The 16,696-nt window shown below is 41.0% G+C and overlaps 1 protein-coding gene across 3 annotated transcripts in view; it reads right to left on the bottom strand.

Annotated features, from left to right (window-relative positions):
* GPN1 (GPN-loop GTPase 1) overlaps positions 1-16,696 on the bottom strand; it is a 63,424-nt gene that overhangs the window by 19,211 nt on the left and 27,517 nt on the right. For all 3 annotated transcript variants that reach the window (XM_033938519.1, XM_033938518.1, XM_033938520.1), the window contains exons 10-11: positions 12,845-12,927; positions 9,395-9,434 (exon numbers count right to left, since the gene is read on the bottom strand). In XM_033938519.1, coding sequence (XP_033794410.1) covers positions 9,395-9,434; positions 12,845-12,927 — 123 coding nt within the window. The remainder of the gene's footprint in view (positions 1-9,394; positions 9,435-12,844; positions 12,928-16,696) is intronic.

Raw genomic sequence — 16,696 nt, 5'->3', positions numbered from 1 at the left:
TGGTGGAACTTCATCATTGGCTGTCTTTGATTTGCTACACAAATATTTTTTTTATAAATATATATAACTTTTTAATTTTTAATTTTTTCTTTTTGATTATTCATTTATATTAATAATAAATTTCTCAATTGCATTGCATTGGATTAGAAAGTGAAATCCTCCAGGGATAATACTAATCTTAGCCAACCAAGGGAGCCAGACCCGACATGTTTCGCACGTATATCGTGCTTTTTCAAGGGTCTCCCGAGGTGCGCCGCCGTCATCCGACTCCAGAAAATTAAAGAGCAAAAGATGGCTCGGGAGACCCTTGAAAAAGCACGATATACGTGCGAAACATGTCGGGTCTGGCTCCCTTGGTTGGCTAAGATAAGTATTATCCCTGGAGGATTTCACTTTCTAATCCAATGCAATGCAATTGAGAAATTTATTATTAATATAAATGAATAATCAAAAAGAAAAAATTAAAAATTAAAAAGTTATATATATTTATAAAAAAATATTTGTGTAGCAAATCAAAGACAGCCAATGATGAAGTTCCACCAGAAACTTCCCGCGATTTGAATGAAACTTTCTGCGGAGGAGTGGTGGGGCTGAGGCGTCTTGATAAGCAGTATATTGTTGTAAAGATCTTGAAAAAATCCAGACCAAAAATAATTTGGGAGTTACTGTACTACCACATAGCACCCTTCAGGATCAAAAATAACATTGGTCATTTGAAAGGGGACCGATTTGTGAACAAAGAGGGCCACCCCCACTTTAGCTCTAGAAGAAGAGGCAGAATAACACTGCCCAACCCAGGAATGGCACAGTTTGCCACGCTAAAACTCAAAGTTTAGGCTCCCACAATGTTGGCCTTGTGACAAGCCAAATACTGTAGGATCTTAGTTCTTTTAATCGGAGAGTTAATCCCCGAGACATTCCAGGACACCCAACGAAGACCTCTCTTAGGGGTTATAGAATCACAGAAAAATAAAATACATGCAGAACAGTCAAAACCACTGCCAGGGCGCCCAGCCTTCACCCTGACAGACTCCATACTAACACTCACACTTGGTAGAGTCACAACCACTCTAGGCCACACAACAGCCCCCCTCCACTCCCTGGAGCCCCCACCCCCTCCCCCACCCAGACCCACCCCCCTTCCCATCTTGAACTCCACAATCCACCAAACCATCACAGAGGGTCCCTCATGCCAATAAACCTCACACACACACATACACTGCCCAAACGACCAGACCCAAAATAACAGAACCCATAAACAAATAGAAAAACAGAGAACATAATTCAAACAAACAAGTCAATTGCCTCAAAAACTTAGAAGTTTGTCCAAACAGCAAAAACAGAGCTGGATCCAAGTCACACCAGACCTCTGGGCGTACAGGGTAAAAACCAGTGAAGCTCAAGTCCAAGGGCCAAAAACCCTGAGAAAAGATAACAAAGTTCCCTTGAAACTGCGGACTGGAATGTTCCGTCTGCAGAATCAGAAAGAAGTAGGGAGATTGTGGATGCCTTTCAAGAGGCTCTGCTCAGACAAATGGTGACGGAACCCACAAGGGAAAAAGCGATATTGGATCTGGTCCTCACAAATGGAGAGAGTATCTCTAATGTTCGAGTGGGTGCTCACCTGGGAAGTAGCGATCATCAAACAGTTTGGTTTGATATAACGGCTAAAGTGGAGATCGGCCGCACGATACTTAAAGTCCTAGATTTCAAACGTACGGACTTTAAAGCAATGGGAAAGTACCTGAAGAAAGAGCTGTTAGGATGGGAGGACATAATAATAATAACTTTATTCTTATATACCGCCATACCCATCGAGTTCTAGGCGGTTTACAACAATTAACAAATGATCTGCATTGACAAGCTTATTTACAACATGTTACAAGCAGATTTACAAACAAATTACCTGCAGATTTACAGTAGATTACAACAATTTTCAAATTACAACAGTCAGCAATGAAGTTACCACAATTTACAGTAGTCTGCAATGAAAGGAAGATGTACAACAGTTTAACTGAAAATTGTGGATTAGATCGAACTAGACAAGGGAAGTGGAGAGAGGGTCAAGGGGGAATCAGGTGTGGGAGGAAGGGGTTGGGGGTGGGGCCGGGGTTATGTGAGGTGAAGGGATTAAATAGGAGTCGTGTTTGTTGAATAGGTAAGTTTTTAGTAGTTTTCTGAAGGCAAGGTAAGTGGGGGCCTCGAGTATCATCTGGGCCAGCCATGGGTTCAACTTGGCTGCTTGGAAGGCGAAAGTTCTTTCGAGGGATCTTCTGAGAAGGCAGTGTTTTGGCGAGGGGAAGGCGAACAGTTGAATTCTGCGTGCTGTCCTGTTGTTGCAGTAAAGGTTGAAGTGGGTATTTATGTAACTTGGGGAAGAACTGTTGACCGATTTGTAACAAAAGCATGCAAATTTTAAGAGAAGTGGAAAGACAGTGGTCTAAGCTGAAAGGAGCGATAAAAATGGCTACGGACCTTTATGTGAAGAAAATCAATAAAAACAAGAGAAAAAGGAAGCCGATATGGTCCTCCAACCTAGTGGCTGAGAAAATAAAGGCGAAAGAGTTGGCGTTCATGAAATATAAAAAAAACCCATGAAGAGGAGAGCAGAAAGGACTACAGGGTGAAACTGAAAGAAGCCAAGAGAGAGATACGTTCGGCGAAGGCACAGGCAGAAGAACAAATGGCTAAAAATGTAAAAAAGGGAGATAAAAATTTTTTCAGATATATTAGTGAAAGGAGGAAGATAAAAAATGGAATTGCTAGGCTAAAAGATGCTGGGAACAAATATGTGGAGAATGATGAGGAGAAAGCAAATGTGCTAAACAAATACTTCTGTTCTGTGTTCATAGAAGAAAATCCTGGAGAAGGACCGAGACTGTCTGGCAAAGTTACACGAGAAAATGGAGTAGATTCTGCGCCGTTCACGGAGGAGGGTGTTTATGAGCAACTTGAAAAACTGAAGGTGGACAAAGCGATGGGACCAGACGGAATCCATCCCAGGATACTAAGAGAGCTCAGAGAGGTTCTGGCGAGTCCTATTAAAGACTTGTTCAACAAATCTCTGGAGTTTGACAAACCTGTGGCCAGCTTTGTCCCTGTAAGGGATAAAAGCAAAACACGGTCCCTGGTCAGAAGGGCTGACCAGGTTAAATGTAAAAGTTTGGTTTTGGCTGACTACCCCTCAGACAGTGAGGTAGAGCAGGAGAGGCAGGAACATAGGTACATCCAGCAGAGAGCGCCATCACAGGACAGGTACCCTAGAAAGCCTGAGAGGACTCTTATTGAGAAGTGGAGTCCTAGGGCTGGAAGGTATGCTCATTACCAGCCTAGGAGAAACCTGAGTTATGTCCCTAGGGATTTACTGCCTAACACAGCTGCTCTGAGGAGAGAGGGGTGGGGCTTTAACCAACATAAAAACAGAGTATGGAATCTCAGTAAAGGGGAGCAGGGAAAGCCGGGACGGATCTGGGGCTAACGAGCTCAGGCAGCGGCAGGAGAGACAGCAGAGCTTGGAGGCAGATGAGGGGAGAAGTCTCTCTCCTCCAACCCGCAGCAGTGAGGATGTGGAGATGACAGAGGACTACCTCAACTCCACCCCAGAGGCTGCTGAGCAGACAGAGGCTATGGACGTAGCTGAGCCATTGCTGAAAGCTAGCCATTTCCCCACTGACATGGAGGTTAGTTGTTAAGGGGAAGGAAGCAAGGCTGTGATTGTGCTGTCTCCCGTAACCCAAGTCCAGCTGACAGAGATTAGGCGAAGGGCAGGAAAATCTCTCCGCTACTCTGTATGACTGCCCGGAGAGCTTTGTTTGTTCAAGGAACTTTTATCTGTAGGGGTGTGAAAGCTCCGTGGGAAAAACCCAAGTAAAGTTCACAGCTTATATAATGCCTTGCTGTGTTCCTTCGGCCAGGAAGCCCAGCTGATAATAACGAGCTGTGAAGCCTGCTCTGCAAACCTGTCCTAGGTAAGCTGAAACGTTTAAGAAATTCAGTGCTAGGTTTTGAAACTGTAATTACTCTGGCTGTATTCACAAGGTGTGCAAGGTTTGAAAGTTTTATTTTCCTGATATTTTTCATTTGCCTTTTTCCCTGGTGAAGAGGACTGTAGTTAAACTGGAAAGTCCAGGGTATTGAACTGAATAGCAAGCCATTCTGACAACTGCAAGTTATTTTGTATGTTATAATTTTTGCCATGACATACGGGTGGCTGATGGTATTCAGACCCCCGGGTTCAATAAAGCTCAAGAACATTCTTTTGTAACAAGTCTTACCTGTGTGGTCTTCTCTTTATAAGTTACTCTCAGTGTGGCCTGGCAGACTAGGCAGGCGCCTAGGTCTGTTCTACCCTGAAAAGCCTTCCTCCAACCTGAGGAGGCCACGCCGACAGGCCAGAACTCAACACACTTAGTCCCTCTGCTGGTTAGAGCAAGGGATAAGTGTGTCATATGAGACGGGAGTGATTCCTGGGGATTGGAGAGAGCGGATGTGGTCCCTATTCATAAAAGTGGTCACAGGGATGAAGCAGGAAACTACAGGCCGGTGAGCCTCACTTCAGTTGTTGGAAAAATAATGGAAGTGTTGCTGAAAGAAAGGATAGTGTACTTCCTTGAATCTAATGGGTTACAGGATCCGAGGCAACATGGCTTTACAAAAGGTAAATCGTGCCAAACGAACCTGATTTAATTTTTTGATTGGGTGACCAGAGAGCTGGATCGAGGACATATGCTAGATGTAATTTACTGGGATTTCAGCAAAGCCTTTGATACAGTTCCTCATAGGAGGCTGTTGAACAAACTTGAAGGGCTGAAGTTAGGACCCAAAGTGGTGAACTGGGTCAGAAACTGGCTGCCGGACAGACGCCAGAGGGTGGTGGTTAATGGAAGTCGCTCGAAGGAAGGAAAGGTGACTAGTGGAGTCCCTCAGGGTTCGGTGCTGGGGCCAATCCTATTCAATATGTTTGTGAGTGACATTGCTGAAGGGTTAGAAGGAAAAGTGTGCTTTTTTGCAGATGATACCAAGATATGTAACAGAGTAGACACCGAAGAGGGAGTGGAAAATATGAAAAAGGATCTGCAAAAGTTAGAGGAATGGTCTAATGCCTGGCAACTAAAATTCAATGCAAAGAAATGCATTTGGGGATTAATAATAGGAAGGAACCGTATATGCTGGGAGGAGAGAAGCTGATATGCACGGACGGGGAGAGGGACCTTGGGGTTATAGTGTCTGAAGATCTAAAGGCGAAAAAACAGTGTGACAAGGCAGTGGCTGCTGCCAGAAGGATGCTGGGCTGGAGAGGCATAGTCAGTAGAAGGAAGAAGGTGTTGATGCCCCTGTACAGGTCATTGGTGAGGCCCCACTTGGAGTATTGTGTTCAGTTTTGAAGACCGTATCTGGCGAAAGACGTAAGAAGACTTGAGGCGGTCCAGAGGAGGGCGACGAAAATGATAGGAGGCTTGCGCCAGAAGACGTATGAGGAGAGACTGGAAGCCCTGAATATGTATACCCTAGAGGAAAGGAGAGACAGGAGAGATATGATTCAGACGTTCAAATACTTGAAGGGTATTAACGTAGAACAAAATCTTTTCCAGAGAAAGGAAAATGGTAAAACCAGAGGACATAATTTGAGGTTGAGGGGTGGTAGATTCAGGGTCAATGTTAGGAAATTCTATTTTACAGAGAGGGTAGTGGATGCCTGGAATGCGCTCCCGAGAGAGGTGGTGGAGAGTAAAACTGTGACTGAGTTCAAAGAAGCGTGGGATGAACACAGAAGATTTAGAATCAGAAAATAATGTTAAATATTGAACTAGGCCAGTTACTGGGCAGACTTGCACGGTCTGTGTCTGTGTATGGCCGTTTGGTGGAGGATGGGCAGGGGAGGGCTTCAATGGCTGGGAGGGTGTAGATGGGCTGGAGTAAGTCTTAACAGAGATTTCGGCAGTTGGAACCCAAGCACAGTACTGGGTAAAGCTTTGGATTCTTGCCCAGAAATAGCTAAGAAGAAAAAATTAAAATAAAAAAATAAAAAAAAATTTAAATTTAAATTGAATCAGGTTAGGCAGACGGGATGGACCATTCGGGTCTTTATCTGCCGTCATCTACTATGTTACTATGTCATGGAGTCTTCCGCTATACTCACTCGGTTCTCCACCTCGGTAACCTGGGAGGCAAACTCAGTCATTGTAGTAGACAGGGTAGTCAGAGTCTCGTGCACTTTATCCAGCCACGATCCCAGCACCAGAACCACAGCCTCTGTAATCCTCACCACCAGCGCTTCACTGACTGCTTCTGGCTCTTCGGCAGGGCCCGCCATTTTCCCCTCCACACTCGCCGGGGCCTTGCCACGGGAACCCTCCTTTTTTCCACCCTTCGTGGCCATATCGGTATCGTTTTTCTGGACAAACTTGTCCATATGAGGAGGCAGAACAATCTGGTGAGTAAGTAGGTCAATACTTGCTGCAGAATTTCGATCAAATGAGCAGTATGGGAGGGAGAGCTACGGAGATCAGGAAAAACACACAGCTTCCCCGCTCACTGCATGGCCACGTCCCTCTTTCCTCTGTTTTAATAAATGGACCAGACAAGGGTGCTCCCCAACAAACAGCTAGTGCTTCACTTCCAAGAAAAATCACTATTTTTGCCCTTATATTGTCCCATATGCTATTCCACCAGGCAAGCTATTTCATCTTTGTCAGGTTTTCCATTTGTTACTCAATAAAAAGCTGGTCTCATGCTACCACTCTGTGCTCCCCTGGTATCCCTCTTAGCTTCATCACTCCATCATCTCCCTACCACAGTTCCAGTTTAATTTTTCTTTTTACTGATCCTTTTCGAAAAGATAATTTTTAACAAACTTCTAAATTTAATACATGAGTATTCATGAGAATAATAATAATAATAATAATTTTATTTCTTATATACCGCTGTACCGTGAAGTTCTAAGCGGTTTACAGTAGAAACAGAAGAAATGCAATAAGTAAGATTAATTAAGATGAAGAGAGAGTACTTAGAGTTCCCTGACTGTCCCAAAGGCTCACATTCTTGCTAAAGTACTTGAGAAAAATAAATTAGTTAGGTTATAAACATAGAGTAAAAGAAGGTAGGAAAACAGTTCATAGGAAAATTAATTTTGAATACATTATACATTATATATTGTTCAAGGCGGAATACAAATTATAGGAGATTTGGACATTACCAAAAGAATTGCGTAATAAAGATTATCTAGATAAATTACATAACAGTGATTCATGTACATTACATGGTGTGGTAGGGGATTCAATTATGAAAATTACATATCAGGGAATCAAGTGATATGAGAATATAGTGGAGAATATCAGTATATACGGTTTACAGATTGGAAGTTACCTAATAATGACATAAGAAGTTTATTGGATAGTGTGGAAAATGTTTATATAGGAATCAGAGTATGTATGATAGGAAAGGTTCTAAGAATTGATTAATGTGTTATTCTATAGAGGGAGAGCTTGTGCATAAAGGGAGGATATTAGTTGGTAATGACGTGTTTTCTGAATAGAAATGTTTTGATTTCTTTTCGAAACACTTTGATGTCTGTTGTATTGATTATTAGTTTGGTGATTGTGGGGTCAATTTTTGCTGCCTGTGTCGCTAGAAGGCTGTCGTATAGTTTCTTAAGACGGGTTCCATTATTAGGTGGGAAGCAATTAAGAGTACGCCAATTTGAAAATAGGTTTTTAACAAACTTCTAAATTTAATACATGAGAATACATGAGCTTGTCCTCTGTTCCTCCTCCCTTTTCCATCTCAGTAAATAATACTGTCATTGTTTCAGTCTTCTCTGCTTGCAACCTTGAAGTGGTCTTTGATTCCGACCTCTCATTTTCTACTCATATCCAACAAGCTGCTAAGACCTGTCGCTTCTATCTCTTCAATATCACCAAAATTCGCCCCTTCCTCTCTGAGCAGAGGATTTAGGAGGAAAAAGGACAAGCTCATGAATTCTCATGTATTAAATTTAGAAGTTTGTTAAAAACCTATTTTCAAATTGGCGTACTCTTAATTGCTTTTTTCAATCAGGGGATATTTGGTATCATTGGTACGAACGTTGGGGGAGAGATTTGCAGTTGCTGCTTTTGTAATTGTATTTTAAGTTTTATAATTTTTTTCTGTTTTAATTAGAATTTACTCTGTAATTTATTATTTTCTTTGTATTTTTACTTTCCTACTGATTAGGAGTTCTTTTCTTTTTTGTTTAGTACTATGTAAATAGCTATAAATACAAATAAACATGAACATAGCACACTACCAAGACCCTTGTCCAAGCTCTCGTAACCTCATGCTTAGATTACTGCAATCTAAAAATAAAGTTATTATTATTATTACTCCTAACTGGTATTCTGCAGTGTCGCCTCTCCCACTTGCAATCTGTGCAAAACTCTGCTGCACGACTCATCTTCTACCAACCTCGCTATGCTCATGTCACCCCTCTCCTTAACTGTTTCTTTATGGTGGATCAGTATTTTTTTGTTCCACTTGCTGTTCTCATTCAGATATTTTGTATTTAATCAGCTTGCTTCTAATGACCCTCAGAAACACCACCTGAGGCTCATAAACATTTACTTCACTGGCTCCCTATCTGCCATCGCATACAGTTCAAGATATTATTGCTGACCTACACGTGTGTTCATTCTGTTGCCCCTCAATATCAGAGACTGTTTTCTTATTCTTTGTGACTCTGTACAGCGCTACGTGTGTCTGGTAGCGCTATAGAAATAATTAATAGTAGTAATTCACTACTTAATTCTAATGGCAACGAATTCCATAGATAATGCAGAATTACCTGTAGAGGTTAATCTCACTAAATGGACTGAAGATAAGGATAATTGATGACCATTAATGAAACATAAGTTTCTAGCTGGTCTATATGGGATCAAAAGATTAGCTAAATATTCTGGTTGCCCTGTCCGTAATGCTTTGAAAGTTAGAGTCAAAGCTTTATGCATTAATCTTGACTTTATCGGAAGCCAATGAGAATCTTTCAGGAGCAGAGTGACATAGTCATATCTATGGGTGTTTGTTAATACCCTAATGGCAGTATTTTGGATAGTCTGCAATTTTTTTTAAGAGCTATTTTCGGAAGACCGGTGTAATTAATATTGCAGTAATCCAACTTTGAGAAAACCAAAGTGTGTATCAAAGATTTATAAGCAGCTTTGTCTATAAAAGGACATATCAATCGAATTTGACGTTAACAGATTTGCAAAGCAAGACCTTACAACAGAAGTTAATTGGAATTTGAACGATAGAGAAACATCTAATTGTACACCCAAATCTCTCATATTTTCCAAGTCTAATTGGTTGATTGTGTACATTATCATTTCATTCCTCTTCCATCAAAACATAGTCACATACTTACTAGTGTCCTTCTCAGGCGCTCATATTCTGGACGATAGTCCCTAGAGAAAGAAATCAAAATACTTTAAAGCTATCTCTCAAATTGTGGGTCACATTACTCACAGGAGGCTTATGGTATGTTGTCAAAAACAAACAAAATCCTTTGAATATCAGAGGAAAGAGAACTAGTCTGGTGGCTGTGGCAATATTGTGCAACGCCATATAGAGAGTCCTTGGGAGATTCCTGGGTCAGGTTCCCTGGGCCAGCTGTGAGGGCAGCACACAACTGCAGTCACACAAATTTACACCTGTTCCAAAGGGAACCATTGCTCTAAGCCAGGGGTAGGCAATTCTGGTCCTTGAGAGCCAGAGCCAGGTCAGGTTTTCAGGATATCCACAATAAATATGCATGAGATAGATTTGCATCTCAAGGAGGCAGTGCATAAAAATCCATCTCATACATATTCATTGTGGATATCCTGGAAACCAGACCTGGCTCCAGCTCAAGGGTCTTATAAAGGACCACTGCACTATTCTCCAGACTTCATAAGCAGTTACTGTAGTCTAACCTGGATATTAGAGAACTCAAGTAGAATAATTATTACTACTACTAATCATTTCTGTAGTGCTTCTAGACATATGCAGCGATGCACACATTACATGCAGGTACTTTCTCTCCCTAGTGGGCTTACAATCTGTTTTTGTACCTGGGGCAATGGAAAGTTAAGTGACTTGCTCTGGGTCACAAGGAGCTACAGTGGGAACTGAACCCAGTTTCCTAGGATCAAAGCCCATTGCACTAACCATTAAGCTTCTCTTCCACTCTATGAAGAGATTCACCCAAAGCTATTTACAATATACTGAATAGTAATCAGGTACTCTTTAAGTATTTTCCCTATCTGCTCAGAAGGCTCACAATCTAACTGTCGTATCTGAGGCAATGGAGGGTTAAGTGACTTGCCCAGAGTCACAGGGAGCAGGCTGGGATTGAACTAACAACCTCAGGATGCTGAGGCAGCAGCACTAATCACTAGGCCACTCCTCCCCTCCTATGCTTCTTTACAGGGACTACCGGCTATGATTGACCGACTTGAAAGATGTCTACACTTTCTGTAGAGGATCTCTTTCTGAGGCATCCTCATGCATACTAAGTAATTTGGGACACCATGTGGTGGACCTACACATTGAATACAAACTATGTGGTAATTTATAACTGAAAACAAAACAAAACACAGACCATCACCAGACTTCTGCTGTACCACGTAGGCAGAGATGTTACGCCAATACTTGTATTCCACCTATACCTTGTCAGTTTTAGGACAGATTCCACACAATAAGAGCTGAATCAATTCATGCAGAAATTACAAAGCATTACAATAACTATACTGCAAATTAAATATCTATTAAGATTATGAAAAGGTAGTTTGAGCATTTGTACCGCTCATGACTGTACAATGAGAGGTTTTTCGGTTGTTGAAGTTCCAGCTTCACTTCCCTAAGCGCAGAACAGAAATGTATGAGTGTTTCGGAAAAGTTCCCCATGCCCCTCCTTTTGTTTTCTTTTGTTATAATGAATATTAATTGATTTGGTACAAACTAAAGAGTGTACTGTACTCCTCTGGTGAAGGAGGAGGAGCTGAAAGATGTGATTGACATCTTGCTAAAACAGTTCGTGACCAGAGGATGTTCACCTCAAGTACAGAAAGAAGATTATCCAGGTAAGAACCTAATCTTCCATTAACTGGAGGTCACATATCAAAGTTTATTTCAGTTCACTCCAAGCATGGATCCTAAATCCATCCACTATGAAGGAAATGTTATAACAGTACATCTAAGGTTTGTGGCAAGCAGATGTTGAAGTTACACTAAATTTTCAAAGGAAAATACATGCATGCCTTCCTTTTGAAAATACTATAAGATCTAATAATTATTTTAGTTTCCTACGGATATTAAAAACTCACTTATTTTTCCAGCACACCCTGACATCACCTTGCTAGTCACTCAGCAATGGGAGTCTCCAAAGGCTCTCTAAGGGCAGCCAAGGTTATGGCTAAGCTTTACCCTATGGCTCTGGAATTTCAACAACTGTTTAGTCAGCCAAAGGTGGTTGGTTTGTTGGTATGTCTATATTAGTTCTCTTTTAGGAGTTACAGAGTAGAACAGATGCATCAGTGAAGAACCGACAGTCAGCTAGGTGTGAGGTTTTCTGTATGTGTCAAGAAGTTTCATAATCACGGATTACAGCTCAGTAAACAAAGAAAAAAATGGAGTTGGACAAATGCAAAGTGATGCACATTGGGAAGAATAATTCAAATCATGTTACCAGATACTTGAGTTTACCTTAGGGGTCAACATCAAAGAAAAAGATTGAGGTGTCATTGTAGACAATGTGCTGAAGCCTGAACCCAATGTGTGGCCAATAAACAAATGGGATGCTAGGAATTATTTAAAAAGGAATGATAAATAAGACTATTATATTGAATGATAAATGATAAATAAGACTAAGAATATTAGTCTCACCCTCTTATACTTCTTCAACTCCCATCAATGCACGTGAATCTCCACCTACTCCTTCTTATTGTACTCTCCTAACCCGTTAACTTCAAGGACCTGTATTTTTTTCCTATTTTCTCCTGTAAATAAATATTACCTTCCTCCTGTACACTCATGTATATTTCTGCCAACTTCAATGACCTGTACACTCCTAAAATGTATATTCCTGCCAACCTCAATGACCTGTACTTTCCTAAACTGTTAACTCCAAAGACTTCATTGTTTGTAACCTTAATTAACTGATGTGAACCGCCTAGAACTCACTGGGTATGGCGGTATACAAAATAAAGTTATTATATTATTATTATATTTTGTTGTTTGCAGAGAGTTCATGCTCTCAGCTTACAGGGAATACTGAGTGTAACTGCACAGTTTCTTCACAGATCTGATAAGAGAAGTATTGCTGTTGAAAACTTGTCATGGATGTATCGAATTGGTCCAAAATAAAAGTATTACCACCTACAGCTTGCTTACTGACCTTTATCTACGTATTTGAGTGGACTAACATGGCAACCACAATACTAGATTCGGTGAAATCTCTAGAAATCATACCTAAGCTGCCACTAGCTCCACCTCCTTTCAGGACTCATGCTTACTTCTCACTCCTTTCCCTTTTAATCTGTGCTGCATCTGAAAAGTTCTCATTCAGAAGGGTAGTAAGGCATGCAGCTGAGTCAGCAACACATTCAGAGTTATTAAATCCTAAGGACCACACTTAGCATGTATCATACTCTAATTTGACTGAACTGACATGCATACTCTGCAATCATTATACTGAATTGCATGACTGCTGTGCACAGATGCTTTGCTATGCTGGCGTGCATCCTGCAACAATGTTGGAGTTTTCACATACAAAATGGGTTCACACTTTAAGTAAAAGTATGGTAGCATAAGTCTCAGAATAATACTTCAAAGATACCTTTGATATTCTTCTGCCGCCTGAGACACTTGCACAAAAAAGTCATCCAATCCTGTCCCAGCCACAGCAGAGACCCCTACTACCTGCAATATAGAACAGGTAAGAAAGGAAGCATGAATGCAGAGAACCAAAGACCAACTTCACTGCAAAAACACCCATTACTTTCAATATACAGCATGGGATAAAGAGACAGATTCAGCATATGCACCATGAGAATCTGTGAATAATCCTATATAGAAGGGGCAGTTCTAACATCCATATGCATAAAGCCCTGCCAGTTTCAAAACATATCCTGCCTTTTCAGTGCAGATAACCTACTACATGCCATGAAAAGAATAAGATAGGCAATCCTAATAGGGCTAAAGAGTCAGTACAATAAACATTCAACTCTTGACTCCTCTATCTTTCTCTTGATTCCAACTCCTACTTTAAATTCAAATTTTCTCTACCAGGATCTAATGAACTGGTAAATATAAGTTGTATTTACTAGTACTTTTGATCCAGGTAGAAAAAAACCCCTCAATATAACTATAACACAACAAGTTTACCATATATTATAATGTCAGTTTTTATTTTGAAGCTGGAGTTGAAGTTGGGACATTTTTACTAAATCTGACTTCACCCATAATTGCTTCCAACTCCATGATGCCACATCCTAATGCATAATTAGTACAGAAGACCCACTACTTGCAGCCAGTGTTCAGACCCCTTAAAGAGAATGATTAAACTTGTACAGGCAAGTCCCCGGGTTAAGAACAAGTTCTGTTTTTAAAACTGTTTTTAAGTTGAATTTATATGTAACTCGGATCCTGTACAGTAGAACGACAAGGGGTACATTGGGACACAGAAGGGAGGAGGAGGGTCACGTTAGGACAGGAAGGGAGGAATAGGGGAGCATTGGCACAGGAAGGGAGAAGCAGAACCCCAGTTTGTAATTACAAGTCGGACGTTCTTAACCTGTGGACCGTCTGTATTTCATTTTGGTTTTCAACCATTTTATTAATGTGCTCTTATGTGGACAGTACATTGACTAAAAGGAGAGATGCTTCCCCTGTATGGGGATGCAACCATATACACTTCTCCCTCTGTATCCGCAGTTTCCATATCTGCGGATTTGCTTATTCGCAATTTTTCGGCTGCTGACTCCGCCCCCTAATTTTCATCACTGAACCCTGCGTTTCACATTGGAAATTGCTGCTCCCGGTGTTGTATGGAGCAAATCACAGGTCGGGTTATTTATGGTTTATGATCTTTTTCAGGTCTATTTTACCGAAAAACCACAAAAAACATGAAAAAGTTATTCACGGTTTTTTGGTATTCACGGCTATGTTCTGCCCGCATCCCCCGCGAATACGGAGGGAGAAATGTAGATGTGAACTGATAAAAGAAGAAAGTAACAGAATAAAAGATGAGCCATTCAAAGCATAAGGATTTTAGCAGCATTACAGGTGGCACATAAGACATAAGTATGATGAACAAAAGAAGATCAAATATCCCCACAAAAGTGATACAACTCAAAAAGACTGATGATCCCAGTAAGATGAAATTTAGTTTTAGCTGCAAATTTTCTTTTGAGTCCTGCCAGATCAGGCCAGATGACTGGGTTTGTGCTCCCCTACCAGGAGATGGACATCTCATAACTCTAGTATATACATATCAAAAAATGAACTAAAGATAAAAAACTACAACCAGGAAGTAGGGGGTTCTGACCATGCAGGTCAACCAACCTTTCTTCAAATCAGGGGTCAACAACAAAACCCCATAACCAGATAAACTAGAGCAAGAAAGGGACATATCTTCTCTTCAAAGAAGGGAACTGTGAAGCTAGATAGGCCAAAATAAAACTTGGGGTTTTGTCAGGATTCAACCAAAGGAAGTTAGCTGGTAAGACTACATTTCAACTTTATCATCATCCTATTAGACCAGGTTTGTCAAGATTGAATTAATGGAAATTTCATTTTACTTATCATCCTGCCACACCAGTCCAAATGCTAGGGAGGGATATACTCAAGCCACCCCTCAAAACTGGTGGGAAACCAACAGAATTGCCATGAACACTCCTGCCCCAAACATCATATCCTCTCTGAATTCTTGGTCTATCAGGTTTTGAAAAGAAATATAAATGATCACTATGTGGCCTGCATTCCACTGGAGTCATCAATCTATGTTCCATCCAAGAATATGCAGAATGCAGCTTGAAGACTATAGGTACCCGAACCTCTGAGGTATAACCCAAACAATGGTTCCTGGAGGGCACCCCAGCCAATCAGATTTTCAGGATAATGAATATTTATGAAAGTTTTGCATGCAATGCTTCAACTGAAACCTCTCTCATGATTATTCATTGTAGGCATCCTAAAAACATTACTGGCTGAGATATCTCTAGGTCCAAGTTTGGGAACCATTGCTATAAACTCATTAATCCATGAATCACAGAGAAAATGTATGCTGTCTTTCCTTGTTTATGTCAATAGGAACAGAAAAATGATCCAACTTGCAAAAAACGGGTGACCTTCAGATAATTTTAAAGTTTCATGAACATCCAAAGAGGAGAAGCTCTGAATAATGTTCATTAGTGTGGCATAAATGCACAAGAGATGTGACTCTTTTAAGAAACTTTAGAATGGGGGGACATGGGATGAAGACTAAAGGAGAATGACTCAGGAATAACCTAAGGAAATATTTCTTTGCATGGAATAGCTTCCCAGCACAGGTGGTGGAGACCATGACTGTATCCGAGACAAAGTGCATTGGCGGGACTTGAGAACATTTTGCTCAACCTGAACCTCTCCAAAATCTTTGGTAGGTAGCTCCCCTACTCCTGTGGCAGCAGCTGAAAAAAAGGCGATGGCTGTGAATAATAATGCAGTAAACTGTTCTGGAGCATTTAGAGCCCTGAAGAAAGGTGGAGATCATGCCCCCGTCAGACTTGATCTGGAGGCAGCAAACTGGTGGCAGGCTCAATACAGCTGGGGTCCTAGCAGATACCTGGACCTAATTTGGGAAAGGCTACTGGAAGGCATTAAGACTGGTTCTGAGATCACCCCTGCTTCTATTCTGAAAGCGATTCCACACCGACTAAAACAGAGTAAAAGAATGGAGCAACTGGAAAGATCAAACGAGTGTGTGTGCACAAATTTTAAAAGTTGAAACCATTGTAGAAGAGAATACCAGGAAGATCAACAGATTGGAGGTAGTATGAAAGTAGTATGAAAGAGAATAAGGAGATTCATGTTAAACTAATTAAGATCTCTATGGACGCTCAATATAAACTAGAGCAAGTAGAAAACCATCTAAGAGCTTGCAACCTTAGATTTTTGAATTTCACCACTGCAGCAACCTCAACCATGCCAGGCAACAGGATTTTTGGTCTGTTCCAGTAAGGAAATTCTCAAAAGACCTGTTTTAATTCTATCCTCTTTTCAAGTTGTCTTACAAGTCACAGCAGCCATCAAGGTATTCACATTTGAGAGCCATAGCTTCACCTTTTCCTTTTCTTCTATAGAACAACTCTGCCACTTTCAAGCCAGAATCCAGAGCTTGACCCACCTGACTTGCTTACAATGGTCTTTCCCTCCTGTACTGCAGATTCAACCTTCACCAGACCACCAGTAGAAGCAGTGCAAGGAAATCGAGTTTCAAGTTTATTGAGGGCTTCAATCCCACTTATAGAACAGGTTATGTTTATTAAAAGATTTATATCTAGGCGGCTCACAAGTAAAAGGGGATAAAGAGGAAGCAGGAGAAAAGGAGTTGATAGAAAGAAACCAGGCTAGGAAGAAGAGGGGAAGGAGGGATGAATTACAATAATCAGTAGAAAAGAGGGGGAGAAGATGAGGGGAGGGGGATATG

The sequence above is a fragment of the Geotrypetes seraphini genome, chromosome 3 (assembly GCF_902459505.1).
Source record: "Geotrypetes seraphini chromosome 3, aGeoSer1.1, whole genome shotgun sequence".
NCBI lineage: Eukaryota > Metazoa > Chordata > Amphibia > Gymnophiona > Dermophiidae > Geotrypetes > Geotrypetes seraphini.
The sequence above is the reverse complement of the archived record's forward strand: the minus strand, read 5'-3'. Positions and strand labels throughout refer to the sequence as shown.